This window comes from Mus pahari, chromosome 1 (genome assembly GCF_900095145.1).
Source record: "Mus pahari chromosome 1, PAHARI_EIJ_v1.1, whole genome shotgun sequence".
Classification (NCBI taxonomy): domain Eukaryota; kingdom Metazoa; phylum Chordata; class Mammalia; order Rodentia; family Muridae; genus Mus; species Mus pahari.
Window position 1 is genome coordinate 1,030,464 of NC_034590.1, and position 17,762 is coordinate 1,048,225.

The following is a 17,762-nucleotide window of genomic DNA, read 5'->3' on the forward strand; positions in this document are numbered from 1 at the left end:
TTCATACAAAAGCTTGTCTACATTCCTTACATGCACAGAACTCCTGATGCTTATGGATTTTCTGATGCTGTGTAAGCTCATCACTGACATTAAGGGCTTTCATAGCCTTTGTATTTATAGGGTTTCAGGTCTACCTGTCCTCTCTGAAGAGTTTTAAGAGCTTTGCTATTTCTATATGTTTCTACACCCCTTGTATTCAAAAGGTTTCATACCTGCATGGATTCTTTTATGTTGAAGAAGACCTGATCTCCAATTGAAGTTATTTCCACATTCTTAACAGCGACAAGGTTTTACACTGGTATGAATTCTTCAATGTGCATGGAAAAATGAGCTAATTCTAAACATTTTCCCATACTTCTTACATTCATAGGGTTTCTCCCCAGTATAAATTTTCTAATATACAGGTAGTTTAGAATTATTGCTAACCCTGTAGGTAGAACAACAATATGAACTAACCAGTACCCCCAGAGCTTGTGTCTCTAGCTGCATATGTAGCAGAAGATGGCCTAATCGGCCATCATTGGGAAGAGAGGCCCCTTGGTCTTGCAAACTTTATATGACCCAGCACAAGGGAAGGCCTGGGCCAAGTAGTGGGAGTGGGTGGGTAGGGGAGCAGGGGCGGGGGGGGGGGTATAGGGAACTTTCGGGATAGCATTTGTAATGTAAATAATGAAAATAAAGAAAAAAAGAATTATTGCTAAAGGCCTTTTCACATTCTTTATATTCTTAAGGCTTCTACTAATATGAACTCTAGAGCCCAACCAGTTTGATTTTTGACTAAAAACCTTTATATATTCTTAACATTGGTAAGGTCTCTCATGAGTGTGAATCACAACTGTGAGTTCTCTCATGAATTCTAAGACTTGGAACACAAACAAAGCCTTTCCACAGTCCTTGCACTGATAGGGATACACATCAGTATGACTTTTCTGAGGTTGAATACGTTGGCACTCAGTCTGAAGACTGACCAGCACTACTCACATTCAAAGGATTTCTTTCCAGCATGAATGTTCTGGTGCCGAGTGCGCTGAGCCAGAACAGTGAAGGCCTTTTCACAGTCCTTACACTAAATGAGTCTCTCATCAGAATCAATTTTCTGATGTTGCATGAGGTTTGAACAATTAAAGGCTTTCCCACACTCATTACATTCATATAGTTTCACAGCAGCACGAATAACCCTATGTCAAACAACAATGAAAACAAGCGTGAAGGACTTCCCACATTCCTTGCATTCAAACATTGCTGACCTGAATAAATTATTTTATGGCTCTTAAGATGAAAGGCCTCTCCACACTCTTTACCTTCTCACCATTATGAAATCTCTGGTGGCGAATAAGATGTACATTAAGTCTAAAGACTTTTCCACATTTATTACAATCGAAGGGTTTCTTTCCAGTGTGAATACTCTGATGCTCAGTAAAATTTGAACTTCTACGAAAGAATTTTCCACATTCCTTGCACTGATAGGGTTTTTCACCAGTATGAATTCTCTTATGTTGATTAAGTAGGGACTGAAGTCTGAAGGCTGATCCACACAGCTTACATTTGAAAGGTTTCACATTAGTGTGAATACTCAGATGCTCAGTAAAATTTGATCTTCGACGAAAGAATTTTCCACATTCCTTGCATTGGTATGGTTTTTCACCAGTATGAATTCTATTATGTTGATTAAGTAGGGACTGAAGTCTGAAGGCTGATCCACACAGCTTACACTTGAAAGGTTTCACATTAGTGTGAATACTCCGATGTTCAGTAAAATTTGAACTTCTACGAAAGAATTTCCCACAATCCTTGCACTGATATGGTTTTTCACCAGTATGAATTCTCTGATGTTGATTAAGTAGGGACTGAAGTCTGAAGGTTGACCCACACAGCTCACACTTGAAAGGTTTCACATTAGTGTGAATACTCAGATGTTCAGTAAAACTTGATCTTCGACGAAAGAATTTCCCACATTCCTTGCACTGGTATGGTTTCTCATCAGTATGAATTCTCTGATGTTGACTAAGTAGGGACTGAAGTCTAAAGGCTGACCCACACAGCTTACACTTGAAAGGTTTTACATTAGTGTGAATACTCTGATGTTCCATAAAATTTGAGCGTCGACGAAAGAACTTCCCACATTCCTTGCACTGATATAGTTTCACATCAGTATGGATTCTCTGATGTTCAGTAAGGTGGTTCTTACGTCTGAAGACTGACCCACAAAGATTACACTTATAAGGCTTCTGATCAGTGTGAGTTTTCTGATGCTCAGAAAGGTATACTTGAAGCCTAAAAGCCTTCCCACATACGTGACACCCAAAGGCTTTCTCACTGGAATGAATACTCTGGTGTTGGATATGGTAGGAACCACTACTGAATATCTTTCCACACTGTTTACATTCAAATGATTTCTCTCCATTATGAATGTTCTGAGGCTGAGTGATGAGCTGTGCTAGAACAGTGAAGGCATAGCCACATTCTTTACACTGAAAGGGTTTCTTGTCATAATGAACTTTCTGATGTCGCATGAAGTTTGAGCGACGATTAAAGGCTTTCCCACATTTGTTACATTCATATGGTTTCACACCAGCATGAATAATCTTATGTTGAACAAGGCTGGAGCCATGCTTGAAAAATTTACCGCATTCATTACATTCAAAAGGTCTCTCACCACTGTGAGCTTTCTGATGTTTTGTAAGATGCTGTTGTAGTCTGAAGGCATTCCCACACTCCTTACACTCATAGGGCTTCTCTACAGAATGAGCACTCGGATGCTGTGTGAGAGTTGGCCTATAACCAAAGCACTCCCCACACTCTTTACATTCATATGCATTTTCTATGCTGTGAGAGAGGGTGTGGCAGGTGTAAGTGGGTATTTTTTCCTTGTTACTAATCTTTTGATCAACATCTCCTTCTTGACAACCCTGTAGTCCCTTGAATGTACTACAGTTGTGGCCATTACTAAAACTGGAGCCCTTGAGTTCAAAAGTTTCACTTATATGCTTTATGGTCTGTTTGGGTAGATTTATAGTATATATGTGGTTGTCTGGAGATATTTTTTGAGTCTCATAATCTGATTCCAAATCTGAAAAAAAAAGAAGAAAACAAGAATATTTTATTTTTCTGTATACAAAAGAGCCTAACTCTAAAACATTTTCTGAGAAGCTAAACTGGAGCAAGGAAAGCAACAATAATGAACTTTTATTTAAGAAAATACTCTCTACAGTAGATCACTTGGAAATGGAAAAGTGTGTCTGTTTATCAAGACTATAAGTAATTATACTGAAATAATCTTATGTGATTTTTTTTTGCATAATACACACTTTAGGGTGAAGTTTTTGAAGCAATTAATGAGAAAATAACATCACACTAATACAAAATATATGCCATATATTAAGAAAACTGTCAGGGACCTGAAAAACCTCATAAAGGGTGTGAGGGTCTGGGTGTGTGTGTGTGTAAAAATCATCTGCGGTGGTGGTAATACAAATGGTAATAATACCAGCAACATGCTGGGCGGTGGTGGCAAACGTCTTTAATCCCAGCACTTGGGAGGCAGAGGCAGGCGGATTTCTGAGTTTGAGGCCAGCCTGGTCTACAAAGTGAGTTCCAGGACAGCCAGGGCTATACAGAGAAACCCTGTCTGGAAAAACCAAAATAATAATAATAATAATAATAATAATAATAATAATAATAATAATAAATACCAGCAACAAGGAACCAGAGTTACCAGGGTCATGAGTTCCAGACCAGCTTGGACTATATATTGCAACTCTGTCTGATAAAAATAGGAACAAGCGCTGGTGAGATGGCTCAGCGGGTAAGAGCACCGACTGCTCTTCCAAAGGTCCCGAGTTCAAATCTCAGCAACCACATGGTGGCTCACAACCATCTATAACAAGATCTGATGCCCTCTTCTGGAGTGTCTGAAGTCAGCTACAGTGTACTTACATATAATAAAAATAGGAACAAGCTAAAAAGGAAACAGAAAGCAAGCAGGAGAAAATTCATTGTAATTTTTTTAAAAGAGTAAGGCTCTCTCTGGCCAGGGAAACAGGTAGGCTAACTTCAGAGCCTTACCTATCTTTCCTCTCCTCCAAATCCAATCACCTCACCTCATCCCTAGATCTGTACCAGACCACCTGCTGCAGCCTCCCAGTCTCCATCATGCAGCTCTGTATCTCCAAACTTACTTTTACCCACTCACTGCTTGATCCCAATGCACAGTTCCAACAGGTAAGCCCTGGAAATTTGAAGGTCACTCTGGCCAGTGAAACAGGCAGGCTAACAAGCAGCTCTTCACCTCTCCTCGATTCCTCCAACCCCAAGCCCTAGTCTCATCCCTAGCTCTGCGGCAGATCACCTGCTACGGCCTCTCCTCACTCTCAGACCCCATTCCCAGGGGACTAAGGATCTAGTGAGACACCTGCTTTCCTTCCTCCTGTGGGATCCTTCAACACTCCTAAGTGTCAGTTCCACATAACTAGAAACACATTTAACCTAGAACCCCTAATGGCAACACCTATCAGGACCCCTGAAGAACTTCCTACCAGGCAACACACAACCACCACACTTTCCTAAGAACCAAAGAAAGCAACAGAAAGCAAAGCATGACCAACAAAGACAAGACCAGATATCAGCACCTAGAATTACAATTTTCCCATACCCAAATGTCTATCTGCCATATGATACAAAAACACAGTACAAGTCAAGACAGTATGTATGCACTAAAGCCTAGAAACCCACTATAGCAGGACCTGAGTATTGCAACATAGGTGAAGAAAAAAGAAAAAGCCATTACAATAGCCTTTATTACTATGACAGAGGCTATTAAAGAGGAAATGAAGAAATCCTTTTAAATAAATCTATGAAAACACAATTCATAAATGAAAATCAAATCATTAAACAGTTCAAGACCTCAGAGTACAAGCAGAATCAATAAAGAAAACCCAGACTGAGGGGCATCTGGAAGTTAAACAATTAGGGACTAGAAAAGAAAACTTGGAGGAAAGTCTCACAAACAGAATACAAGAGATGGAAGACAGAATAGCAGTCATTGAAGATATGATAGTAAAAATGGATACCTCTGTCAAAGAAAATGGTAAAGCTAAGAATGTTCCTGTATGAATCATCTTGGAAATCAGGGACACCAAGAAAAGTCCCTATCTAGGAATAGGAACAGAGTTATAATCAAAACACTAAACATACAGGACAAAGAAAGTATATTAAAAGGTGTAAGAGAGGGCTGGAGAGATGGTTAAGAGCACCAACTGCTGCATCAAGAAACACACATTAACACCAAGAATAGACATCATCTCAGGGCAAAAGAATGGAAAAAATATTCCATTTCTAAACAAATGGATTGCTTGAGCAAGCTGGTATAGCCATTTTAATATCTGGAAAAATATAGAGTTCAAACCAAAACTAATTAGAAGTGATAAAGAAGGACAATACATGATTATCAAAAACGAAAAACAACAAACAAAACACCAATATACATGCACTGAACAGAAAGCACTCAAGTTTGTAAAAGAAACAATATTTCTGCTTAAATCACATATGCTAATGTAGTCTAGCATTAATAATAATGGGAGACTACAATACCCTACTCTTACCAATAGACAGGTCAACCAGACAAACTAAGCAGAGAAACTCTGGCATTAACTGAAATTATAAACCAAATGACCCAACAGATATTTATAAAACGTTATCACCCAAACACAAGAGACTGTATCTTCTTGGCACCCCATCAATCTTTCTGCAAAATTAACCACATACTTCGACAAAAAACAAGTCTCGAAAGACACAGAAAATTCAAATAACACCTTGCAGTCTATCTACCACTATTGATTAAACAATAACAGAAAGCTTACAAACTCAGGGGAAACGGAACAACTTATTATTGAAGAAAAAAATGGGTTAGGAAAGAAATTAAGAAATTAAAAGACTTTCTAGAATTGAATGAAAATGAAGACACATCAAACCCAAACTTAGAGGACAAGATGACAATGGTTTTAAGAGGAAAGTTCATACCCAGGCGTGGAGGTGCACGTCTTTAATCCCAGCACTTGGGAGGCAGAGGCAGGCGGATTTCTAAGTTCGAGGCTAGCCTGGTCTACAAAGTGAGTTCCAGAACAGCCAAGGCTATACAGAGAAACCCTGTCTTGAAAAACAAAACAAAACAACAACAAAAAAAAAAACCCAAAAAACAAAAAAACAAAAAAACCCAAAAGTTCATATAATAATGTACCAACTTAAGAAAGTTGGAGAGGATCTTAACACTACACCTGAAAGTTCTAGAACAAAAAAGATAAAGTTACACCCAAAAGGAATAGTTGGTAAAAAAAATAATAATAACTAAACTCAGGAATGAAATCAGTAAAACAGAAACAACAATAAAACAACTCAAAGAATCCTTGAAACAAAGAGTTGGTTCATTGACTGCCAAACCATTAACCAAATTTCCTAAAAGGCAGAGAGAAAAGAGCCAAATAAGGAAAATTAAAGCTGAAAGGAGGACATAACCACAGACACTAAGGAAATCCTGAGAACCATTAGGATATAAGAAAAACATGCACTCCACCAAACGAGAAAATCTAAAAGAAGTGGGTGATTTTTCAAATACAAACTACTTACCAAAGTTAAAACAAGGCCAAGTAAGCCATGTAAACAAACCTATAACTCCTACTAGTGAAATAGAATCCGTAATTTAAAATCTTCCAACAATAAAAAGTCCAAGGCCAAATGATTTTAGCACAGAATTATATTAGACTTTCAAAGCAGAGTTCATGCCAATTCTACTCAAATTACTGTTCAAAACAGAGGCAGAAGGAACACTACCTGTCTTAGGGTTGTATTGCTGTGGAGAGATACCATGAACAAGGCAATACGTATATAGGCAAGCATTTAATTGGGGCTGGCTTACAGTTTCTAAGGTTTAGCCAATTATGATCATGGCAAGAAGCATGGCAGCATGCAGGCAAACATGGTGCTAGAGGAGCCGAGAGTTCTACAATTTGTTTGGAAGGCAGCCAGGAAAAGTCCCTGATTCCACACTGGATGGAGCTTCACTACAGGAGAACTCAAAGCCCACTTACAGCGTAATACACTTCTTCTAACAAGGCTGGAACCTCATCCAATAAGGCCATACTTCCTAATAGTGTCACTCTCTATGGCCAAGCATTGAAACACTTGAATCTATGGGGGCCAAACCTATTCAAAACACCATACTGCCCAATTCCTTTGATGAGGGCATAGGCACCCTGATAAACAAACCACACAAAGACTCAACAAAGAGAACTGCAGACCAATTTCCTGATAAACACAGAACATCTGTGTAGTACAGTAGAGCTGAGTTAGTGGCAGTTCATTTGGTGGCAGTTCCATTCCTGGAGTTCAGAGGGTAGTTTTTACTCAGCCATTTGTACAGAGACAGTGTCCAGAGAGAGAACAAGCAGGTGAAGATAGAATGAGGCAGAGAAGGAGAAGGAGCCAGAAGATTAGAACATATTGCAAAAGTTAGTATGAGGCTAAGCAGAGCAATTCAATGAGAAGCCAAGAGACAATAGATTCTGTCAGCTTAGGGAGGAGTTTGAGCCACAACACTTGAGTTGAACCAGCCAGCCAGAGTTCAGAAAGAGTTAGAAAAGGTAAGTATATTCAGTAGTAAGCCTCCTAGGCAACAATTATGTCTGACAAATAATCACAAGCATGGAATTGTCACAAAAACAGACATATTGGTCAAGGGAAGTTAATTGAAGACCCAAAAATAAATCCACATACCTATGGATACCAGATTGTTGATTAAAGAAGCCAGAAATACACACTGGAAAAAAAGACAGCATCTTCAAAAAACAGGGCCAGTCAAAAAGTGCAGGTGCATGTACAAGAATGCAAATAAATCTACACTTATCATCCTGCGCAGAACTTGACTCCAAATGGATCAAAGATCTCAACATGAAACCAGATACACGTAGAAGAAAAATGTAAAATAGACTTGAACTCATCGGCACAAGAAAAGTCTGAATAGAATACCATTAGCACAGCTACAGAGATGAATAATAAACAGGGCTTTATAAAACTGAAAAGCTTCTGCATAGTAAAGGACACTGTCATTCAGACACGGTGGCAACCTACAGATTGGGAAAAGATTTCACCAACTACACATCCCATATAGGGCTTATCTCCAAATTGTATAAAGAACTTAAAAAAACTAGGTATCAAGAAAACAAGCCAACTAAAAAAATGGGTACAGACCTAAACAGAGAATTCTCAAAAGAGGAAACTCAAATGGCTGAAGCACACTTAAGGAAATGTTCAACATCTTTAGCCAACAGGGGAAAATGCAAATCAAAACTACTTTGAGTTTTCATCCTGTTCCCATCAGAAAGGCTAAGATCATTAAACAAGAGACCAACCACTCATGCTGACGAGTGTGGAATAAGGGGAACACCCGTCTACTGATGCTGTGTATGTAAACTTGTACAGCTACTATGAAAATCTGTGTGGTGATTCCTCAGAGAGGTGAGAGCTGCTCTACCTCAAGATCCAGCTCTATCACATATGACATTACTAGCTGTTAAATTAATGATAACCAAGCTATAGTCTGTAGAACTGCAGAGGTTAGAAATAGAATAAAAAACTGGGGGAACAGAGATCTTATTTGAAAAGGCAAATAGAATAGATAGTTATGGATGGATGGGGGTAAGGGCTAGAATGGAAGGATTGGTTGGGGAAGGAGAGGAAAGAAGAGGATAAGGGAGGAAACATGAAGAGAAATAGATAAAGGTAAGGGTTTCTTGAGGAGTAGTATGGATATCTAACACATATCTAACGGTAGAAACTTCCAGAAGTATACACATATATGTATGAGGGCTATCTAAATGAAATGGCCAAATACCGGGGGAGACAAAGAGTCCCAACTGATCATCTCTTGTCCCCTAATAAAGCTTATAGTCCCAGGACTGGGTTACACACATCTAACTGAGTTGTGGGCCAAAGGGACTCCATGCAAACCGACAAACAACCCAGGCTGCTGCCACAATCTGACGGCAAAGCTGCAAGCGTAGCTGGTCAGTGTAAGATTCTATGTAAGGCCCACTCCCTAAGATGCTACCCGATCCTGATAGACACAAGCTCGGTCACCTGAAACTAGACAGGCGCCTGGGGTAAAACCAAAGAGTCTGCTCTGACACTGTGGTAAGAACAAAACCAAAACCAAAGACGCAGCAGTAAAATGACCCCTAAAGACCTTCTGCTGTACTTACAGATCAGCCCTTATCAGGGACTCTTCCTTCTGCAGCTGCTGGGAAGGAGTACAGAGGTCCCCAGCCAGGCAATTATGTAGGCAATTAGAGACTTTGGGACACTCAGCCACAAAAGGGATGTCTCCATCAACCCCCTCCCCACAGCACTCGGGGACACCAAGAAAACAAGGTCCGCTAAATAAACATGCTCAAAGCCCACGTGATATCACAGAGACTGAAGTACAGATATCACAGGGCCTGCACTGCCCCGTCTGCACCAGGACCTCTGTGCGGGAATTTATGATGGCTTCCAAGTTTGTGTTTTTATGGGATTCATGAGGGTGCAGACAAGTGGGTCAAGTGGGTCAGTTTCTTTTGCCTTTTCCTGGGCTATTTCCTTTTTGTTTGTTTTGTCCAATTCCAATGCGTTAGTTTTTGTTTTAGCTTATTTTATTTTATTATTATTATCCCTTAGAAGTCTGTTTTTGAGCCAGGCGTGGTGGCACACGCCTTTAATCCCAGCATTTGAGAGGCAGAGGCAGATGGATCGCTTGAGTTCGAGGCCAGCCTGATCTACAGAGTCAGTTCCAGGTCAGCTCGGGCTACACAGAGAAACCCTGTCTTGAGATAAAAAAAAAAAAAAAAAAAAAAGAGAGAGAGAGAGAGAGAGAGAGAGAGAACTCCTTCTCACAATCATGTGAGATGGTCATTTTATTAGTATGAGAGTAACAAGATTGTTTACATTAACTGTGACTGATGGAAGGCTAGATTATATCCTACAAAGGGATGCACCGAATACTTCATATCAAGTGTACATTAATAACTTACCATCAAAGAGTTTAAGAAGTGTCTAAACATGGAGTTGTAGACATAAATACAGCACATAAGGCAAAATGCTGTCAATGGTTCATTTAGATGACAACATTTTCTTTTTCATTTGTTGTTTAATGTGGGAAGGTTTTATTGGTGCTGTTACTTTGTCCTGTTTTGTTTGTTCTTCATTTTATGTTTCTGTGAGTGTGCGTATGTAAACCTACCATTCCCAGGCCTGGTGTCCAAGGAAGCCATAAAAAGAGCATCCGGCCCTTTGGGATTGGAGCAGCAGGCTGCAAAACTGCATGTGGGTGTTGGGAACTGAGTGGGTACTGGGAGCCAAGCCTGGGTGCTCGGTAAGAGCAGGAAGTACTCTTCACCACTAAACCACTGCTCCAGTCCTGCTATGCTTTGAGATGATCTCACATGGAGCCTCTGACCACATCTGTGCCCGGCAGGGCTGCAGGCTCACCTCACTCTTACTCACCTGGGCTCAGCCTGTCTGTTTCTTCCTTCACAGCCATCCAGGGCTCTTTCTCCTGCTCTAGTAAGATGATCAGAGCTGGCTTGGAAATGCAACTTCCCACTTAAAAGAAAGAAAGAAATAACACATAGTATAGACCTTTATTTATTTATTTATTTATTTATTTATTTATTTATTTATTTATTTATGAGATTCAGTCCAATTATCCCAGGATGTCCTGGAACCTGATATGAAAACAAGGTTGGCCTGAACTTACTTGATCTGCCTACATCTGCCTCCTAAATGCTGGCACAAGAGGTGTGTGCCGCCATGCTCTGCCTGTCCAGATTTTTATAATACAGACTTATTATGAAAGTCTACACAGTAGGTGGGGGAACCTGGGCTGCAAGGCAAGACCCTTGTCTCCAAAAACAAATAAAAATTCTAAAAGCCAAAATAATGCTGAGCAAAGACTTCAGAGAAAGAACAATCTGAGTAAGAAACCACCTATTTCAAATTAAGGTTTTAATCTCCTTTAACTACAGACAGAGGCTTGTCGCTCAAGAGGAAAGCGTAACTGAGTGGTGAGAATTCGTAGGCTGGACTGTCTAGTGTAGACCCCATCTCTGCAGCTCACTGATAATGACATTTATTTAGGTGAGTCCTGTAGGGTTCTACGCTCAATTTTCCATCTAAAAACTGGGCATGGTGGCGCGCACACAGAGAGTCACAACACCTGAGGAGTGTAAGCAGGCAGAGGAGAAGGTCAAGGCTGGGTTTACTTTCTTAGCAAGTCCAAAGCAAGCCTGCACTATGTGAGACATGGCCTCAACAAAAGCAATTAATAGTAGCAATTAACAATAATAAGTAATACTAGTATTTAGGATTAGTTTATGGGTAGGGTCAACATTAAGATTAAATACTACGGGCTGGTGAGATGGCTCAGCGGGTAAGAGCACCCGACTGCTCTTCCAGAGGTGCAGAGTTCAGGTCCCAGCAACCACATGGTGGCTCACAACCATCCTTAACAAGATCTGACTCCCTCTTCTGGAGTGTCTGAAGACAGCTACAGTGTACTTAAATATAATAAATAAATAAATAAATCTTTAAAAAAAAAAAAGATTAAATACTACTTCAAATATTTGAATAGTGTCTGATCTATACTAAAACAAAGTCATTGTTTTTTTTTCAATTTCCATATATTTACTTAGTGATGCCTTGAGCATCCTGGGCAAGTGTGCCTCTGCTGACTTACATCCCCAGCCATGGGCACTGCTATCAGCATTGTTATGATGCTGTCTTCCTTCACATTCACACCTCATCCTTACAGATTTGCTCAATGAGAGACACAAACCTTCATACCCCAAAAATCCACTACAAAGCAGGTGAAGGAGGTGGTCACTGAAGGGAACAGAGTGTGTCCACTTCTGCTTTGAGTCAACTCTACTGATTCATTACTAAGCAAACCACAACGGCTCTTGTATTTAGTTGTGCATGTACAGATGTGCATGTAAGTATGCACGAATGCATGTCTGGATGGGGAAAGACAAATGTCAGGTGCCTTTGTTGACTGCTATCCACTTCTGTATCTGAGGCAGGGTCTCTCACTAAACCTAGAGCTCACTGAGAGGACCAACAAGGGGTGGGCAAGCAGGCGCTTCATGAAGCTCCTATTCGGGACCAAAGATATCTCAAATTGTTGCTTTGGGAAGAAGGAGGAACTCAGCTATCTCGTTTGGATTCTATTAACTAAATTTAATTTTATGTGTATATGAGTGTATGTATGTATGTCTGAGCACCACATGTGTGTATGACCATGAAGGTCAGAAGAGGACATTAACTAGATCCCCTGGCACTGGAGTTACACAGAATGAGCCCTGTCTGCGGTGCTGAGAATTGAACCTGGATCCTCTACAAGAACTTCTGCTTCTCCAACCACCAAGACACCTCTCTAGCTCAACACTCTTTTTATGAATTTATCTCTTTATTTACGTGTGTACCTTGTTTTGTTTGAAACAAGGCCTCACCCTGTAGACTAGGCTAGCCTGGAACTCAGGATGGATCTGACAGTGATGCCGCACTCACAGCAACCTTCCTGCCTCAGCCTTCTCAGAGAAGCAATGACAGGAATCGGCNTCCATCCCAGATTCAGCTACCACTNGAAAGATGGCACTGTCCTTTAATTCAGAGTGAGGAAAGCCCACAGTGTAGAGGACNCATCCCCCATCCATGGGGCACAGGCTTACCCACTGCGACCAGATTGCTGTAGGTCTCCAACATCATGTCCCTGTATAAGACCTTCTGAGTAGCATCCAGGCAGGCCCACTCCTCCTGAGAGAAGTCAACAGCCACATCCCTAAATGTCAATGATCCACAGACCAGGTCCTGACAATTAGAGCTGGCCATTCTTCCTCAGGCTTCCTTTCCTGGGGGACAAAAACAAAGCCAATCACTGCATTGCTGCTTGTGGACGTTGTACATCGTGGTGCGCACTAGGCTCCGCACCACGATGTACAACGTCCACAAGCAGACAACTTACACAGACCATGTCCTGACAATTAGAGCTGGCCATTCTTCCTCAGGCTTCCTTTCCTGGGGGACAAAAAGAAAGCCTTTCATTGGATTGTGACTTGATGTTCCCAGGCTGACTTCTGTCACTGTGATTTCATCGACTACATTTATTTCTCAAGCCTCCCCACTCACTCTCTCCCCTCCCACCGCTCACAGTGCTTCCAGACCTGAGGGTCCCTGCCCCCAGCTGGCTTCAATTGATAATAAAAAATTGCTGTACAGCCCATGGCTGTGCAGGGAGATGGAGCAGGACTTTTTAATTGCGTGGGCAAGGGACCAAGACAGCCTCTGTGTGTGTGTGCGTGTGTGTGTGTGTGTGTATGTGTGCGCGCGCGTGTGTGTGTGTGTGCGTGCGCGCGTGTGTGTGCGTGTGTGTGTGTGTGTGTGTGTGTGTGTGTGTCCGCGTGTGTGTGTGTGCGCGTGTGTGTGTGCGTGTGCGCGTGCGCGCATGCTTCATTCTCAAATCCAGAGAGCTCTTGGGCAGGTGCATCGCTCGGGTCGCTGAGAGCCGAAGCAGTTTAACTAATTTGCTGCTATACTGTGGTATCTATCTACTTTGATCCCTGATTACAGCATACATTGTATCAACTAAGCCACGGGTTTTAATGAAGATAATGAGCTGTAAACATGCTGTCACAGGAGGTGTGATCTGTTTCTCTCTTTCCATATTATGGGAGATTTTGCACAAAATAATTTTAAATTCGTTCTGGATGTCCTAGGACTTTTTGATTCTAGAACTGGGTTTCTCAACCTCATCTGTCTTGGGCTGTGTGAGGATCATCTTGTGCTCTGTGCTACACTCAGCAGCACTGACCCTCTCTTCTCACAAGCTCTGAGCAGCACACAGTTTTCAGACCCAGGGACAAGGGGCTGAGGTGCATATTTCACATACCAAACAGATTAGGCCTCCAGGTTCTCCCAACATCCCTCGGTCTAAACCTGGCACACCCTGCCCCCAACCCTGAACTTTCCAGGCCAGGGGCTGGGCTGCCCTTCTCCCACAGGGTCTTCCTAATAAATCCTATATTTTGGTCTCTCTGGCTCCCTTTCCTTCTCTCCTTCTCTCTGCTCCACTCTTTCTCCCTTCCTCTCTTCTCCATCCCCTCTCCCTTAGCATGGCGATTTCTCTGGCCTTGGACCTTGGGGCCTGTGAATTCACTAGAGGGCAGCTTCCCAATAAACGTGCATGTGTGTACAGATACATGTATAGATGTAGATAAACATAAAAATCTGGCTTGAATTGGCTCATTTCGCTGGCAGAGAAATAACTTATCACACACAACCCGCTGATCTCCTTAGCTTTGCCCCAGGGAGCAGCCATCACCAAATGGGGACCCAGTGCTCCGGCCAACAGGTCTAAGCCTTAGTACACTTGGCGACCGTCTGTTTTTGAGACGGCCTCGTCTGTACCCCAGGCTGGCCCTGAACTCCTAAAGCTCCTTCCCCCATCTCCCATGCTGAGATCACAGCCATGGTTCTCCATGCCCAACTCTCAAGTACACATCTGTGATGGTTTGTATATGCTCCGCCCAGGGAGTGGCACTATTAGGAAGTGTAGCCTTGTTGGAGTAGGTGTGTCACTGTGCATGTGAGCTTAATACCCCTGTCCTCAATGTCTGGAAGTCAGTGTTCTGCTAGCAGCCTTCAGATGAAGATGTAGAACTCTCAGCTCCTCCTGCACCATCTCTGCCTGGACTCGGTCATACTCCCACCTTGATGATACTGGACTGAATCTCTAACCCTGTAAAGCAGCCCCAACTAAATGTTCTTTGTAAGAGTCGCCTTGGTCATGGTGTCTGTTCACAGCAGTAAAACCCTAAAACAACATCTATAATCTTATGGAATCATACTTTTTGTCTCCCCACAAGATTCAAAAGCAATTTTTCCTTCTTTCCTTATCCTTCCTTCCCTCTGCGTACACCAGGCTACCCAGTCTGCCAGGGATTCTCTTGTCTCCACCCCTGTCTTACCAAAGGAGGGCTGGGACTGCAGACATGCACTGCTGCATCTGGCACTGCACAGTTCCATGCTTGCAGGCACTGCACCCACTGACCCATCGCCCCAGCCCCCATCTTTACAGTTCTGTGATAGTTTTAGTGTAACCTCATGACATTTATAACTGTTTATATGTTTATATGTTGATGATAGGAGGGTCCGCTGGATGTGGTAGCACAGGTCTATAATTCCAGCCCTGCGGAGGTTGAGGCAGGAGGCTTGCTCAGTCTCGGGCGAGCCTGGCCTATGTGGTGCTGCAATCACTGGTGCTGGTCAGACTCAATTTTAACATTCAGTACAATGACATTGGACCTTCAGAGGCAATACAGGTATAAGTCCACCCAAAACAGATTAAAATTTAGAAACTGAAGCCACTAGCAAAATATAGGGCTAGAGAGATGGCTCAGCAGTTAAGAGCACTGACTGCTCTTCCAGAGGTCCTGAGTTCAAATCCCAGCAATCACATGGTGGCTCATAACCACCTATAATGAGATCTGATGCCCTCTTCTGATGTGTGTGAAGACAGCTACAGCGTATTTATATAAAATAAATAAATAAATCTTTAAAAACAAAACAAACAAACAAAAAAAACCAAAAGAAAAATATAGTCTCCATGACACAGGATATTTTTGGTATTACTCTAAAAACATAAGTAACAAAACCAAATGGGCACATGGGCTTTACACTGTGTTAGTTAGGGTTTCTATTGCTGTGAAGAGATACCATGACTATAGCAACTCTTATAAAGGAAAACATTTAATCAGAGCTGCCTTACAGTTTCAGAGGTTTAGTCCATTATCATCATGCAAAAAGCATGGCAGCATGCAGGCAGACCTGGTGCTGGAGAAGGCATAACTTGAGCATAGGAGATCTCAAAGTCCACTCCCACAGTGACACACTTCCTCCAGAAAGGTGACACCTATTCCAACAAGGTCACACAACTCATAATAGTGCCATTCCCTATGGGCTTATGGAGGCCAATTACATTCAAACTACCACACAGAGCAAAGGAAACAATCAACAGAGTAGAGGAATCGTCTAGACTATAGGAGAGAATATTTGGAAACTGTACATCCGACAAAGTGTTCACATCTAAACTGCACAGCAACTTTATAAGGAATGCAGACAAGTCAGTGACAAGGAAACTTCCTATTTAAAAACAGGAAAACCAGAAAAAGCTATTTCCCCAAATGGAACATCAATATGGCCTTTTAATAGGACATAAGGGCTGGAGAGATGGCTCAGTGGTTAAAAGCACTGACTGCTCTTCTTCAAAGGTCCTGAGTTCAAATCCCAGCAACCAAATGGTGGCTCACAACCATCTGTAATGAGATCTGATGCCCTCTTCTGGTGTGTCTAAAGACAGCTGCAGTGTACTTGATATAATAATAAATCTTTAGGTAAGAGCAAGCAGAGGTCCTGAATTCAAATTCCCAGCAACCACATGATAGCTCACAACCATCAGTTCAGCTACAGTGTACTCATATACATAAAATAAATACATAAATAAATCTTTTTTTAAAAAAAAAAAAAAAAAAGTAGGACATGACAAATCAGCACCTCAGCAGCAGCCACTGAAGTCACAGGAGAGGAGCAAATGGTTGAATATCACTCCACTGTGTCCGTGAGCCTCGGTCCAGATGTGTCTACTCATTTCTAGGTGGGGTTGCATACCACAGCTACACAAATGATGCTGGATCGAAAACAGGAGTATAAATGTCTCTGCAGGGTACCGGTTTTATTTCCATCGTGTGACTATTCTGTAGTGGGATTGCTGTACCACGTACCAGTTCTAGTTGTAATTGAGAATCCACCATATTGTTTTCTACAATGATAGCATTAATTTACACTCCCTCCACAATGTGTTTTTTCACTACATTCTCCACTTTTGATTTTTTTTTCTTTCTGTGAATGAAAACTTTTTTTAAAAAATTATTTATTTTATACTTCTGAGTATTTTCGATCTGTATGCGCACCAGTAGATCCTACACCTCTGGTCTCTGAGCTGTGCTCATGTACACATAACCACGCACATACAGTTTAAAATTGAAATAATTAATCTGGAGACAAAGTACCTACAATCTTACTTGTGCAGAATCTGAAGCTGTTTTCTCATAGAATCAAGTAGGATGCTGGGTACCGGCGTTTGAGTGGCAGAGGCCAGATGTGCAGCATCGTGGTTGACAGTGGGAGGCGTAGGTCCTTAAGCGAATTCAGAAGATGCTGATTAAACGTTACAAAATCTCATCTACATAACAAAAGTTTACATGATAGATCATGTAAAACGGTGACTATAGTTAATGGGTTTTAGCATATTCTCTATAAAAGTGTGACAGATTTAGTCATCCCAAAGTATAGAAAAGCTTCAGAATAGTATGCTATGTGCAATATGAACATGTTTATCTGAAAAGTAATATATATATATGTATAAAGTCATATATATATATATATATATATATATATATATATATATACATAGCACACTAGCATTAGCACATTCATTTTCCTTTCCTTGTTTTTAAAACAGCATCTCGGTCCGGCGCCTGTCCCGCCCAAGGAGGGGTGTTCACCTGGCAGCAGTCCCCAGGCTGATCTGGCACCCGGCACCTTTCCCCGCCCAAGGAGGGGTGTTTGCCTGGGAGTAGTCCCCCGGCATCCAGCGCCTTTCCCCACCCGAGGAGGGGTGTGCG

The 17,762-nt window shown here is 41.7% G+C and overlaps 1 protein-coding gene and 1 long non-coding RNA gene across 2 annotated transcripts in view; both read right to left on the minus strand.

Moving 5' to 3' along the window:
* Positions 1 to 649: 649 nt before the first annotated feature.
* Positions 650 to 12,912, minus strand: LOC110330784 (zinc finger protein 60-like). Its single transcript, XM_021211100.2, has 3 exons — positions 12,753 to 12,912; positions 10,531 to 10,629; positions 650 to 3,070 (listed from the first exon to the last, which is right to left on the minus strand). The coding sequence occupies exons 1-3, from the start codon at positions 12,910 to 12,912 to the stop codon at positions 1,257 to 1,259; spliced, it is 2,073 nt and encodes a 690-aa protein (XP_021066759.1). The 3' UTR covers positions 650 to 1,256.
* Positions 12,913 to 13,057: 145 nt separating this feature from the next.
* The window catches only part of LOC115062590, a 6,130-nt gene continuing 1,425 nt past the window's right edge, over positions 13,058 to 17,762 (minus strand). The window contains exons 2-3 of the long non-coding RNA XR_003842526.1: positions 17,160 to 17,274; positions 13,058 to 13,098 (exon numbers count right to left, since the gene is read on the minus strand). This is a non-coding gene — a long non-coding RNA (uncharacterized LOC115062590). The remainder of the gene's footprint in view (positions 13,099 to 17,159; positions 17,275 to 17,762) is intronic.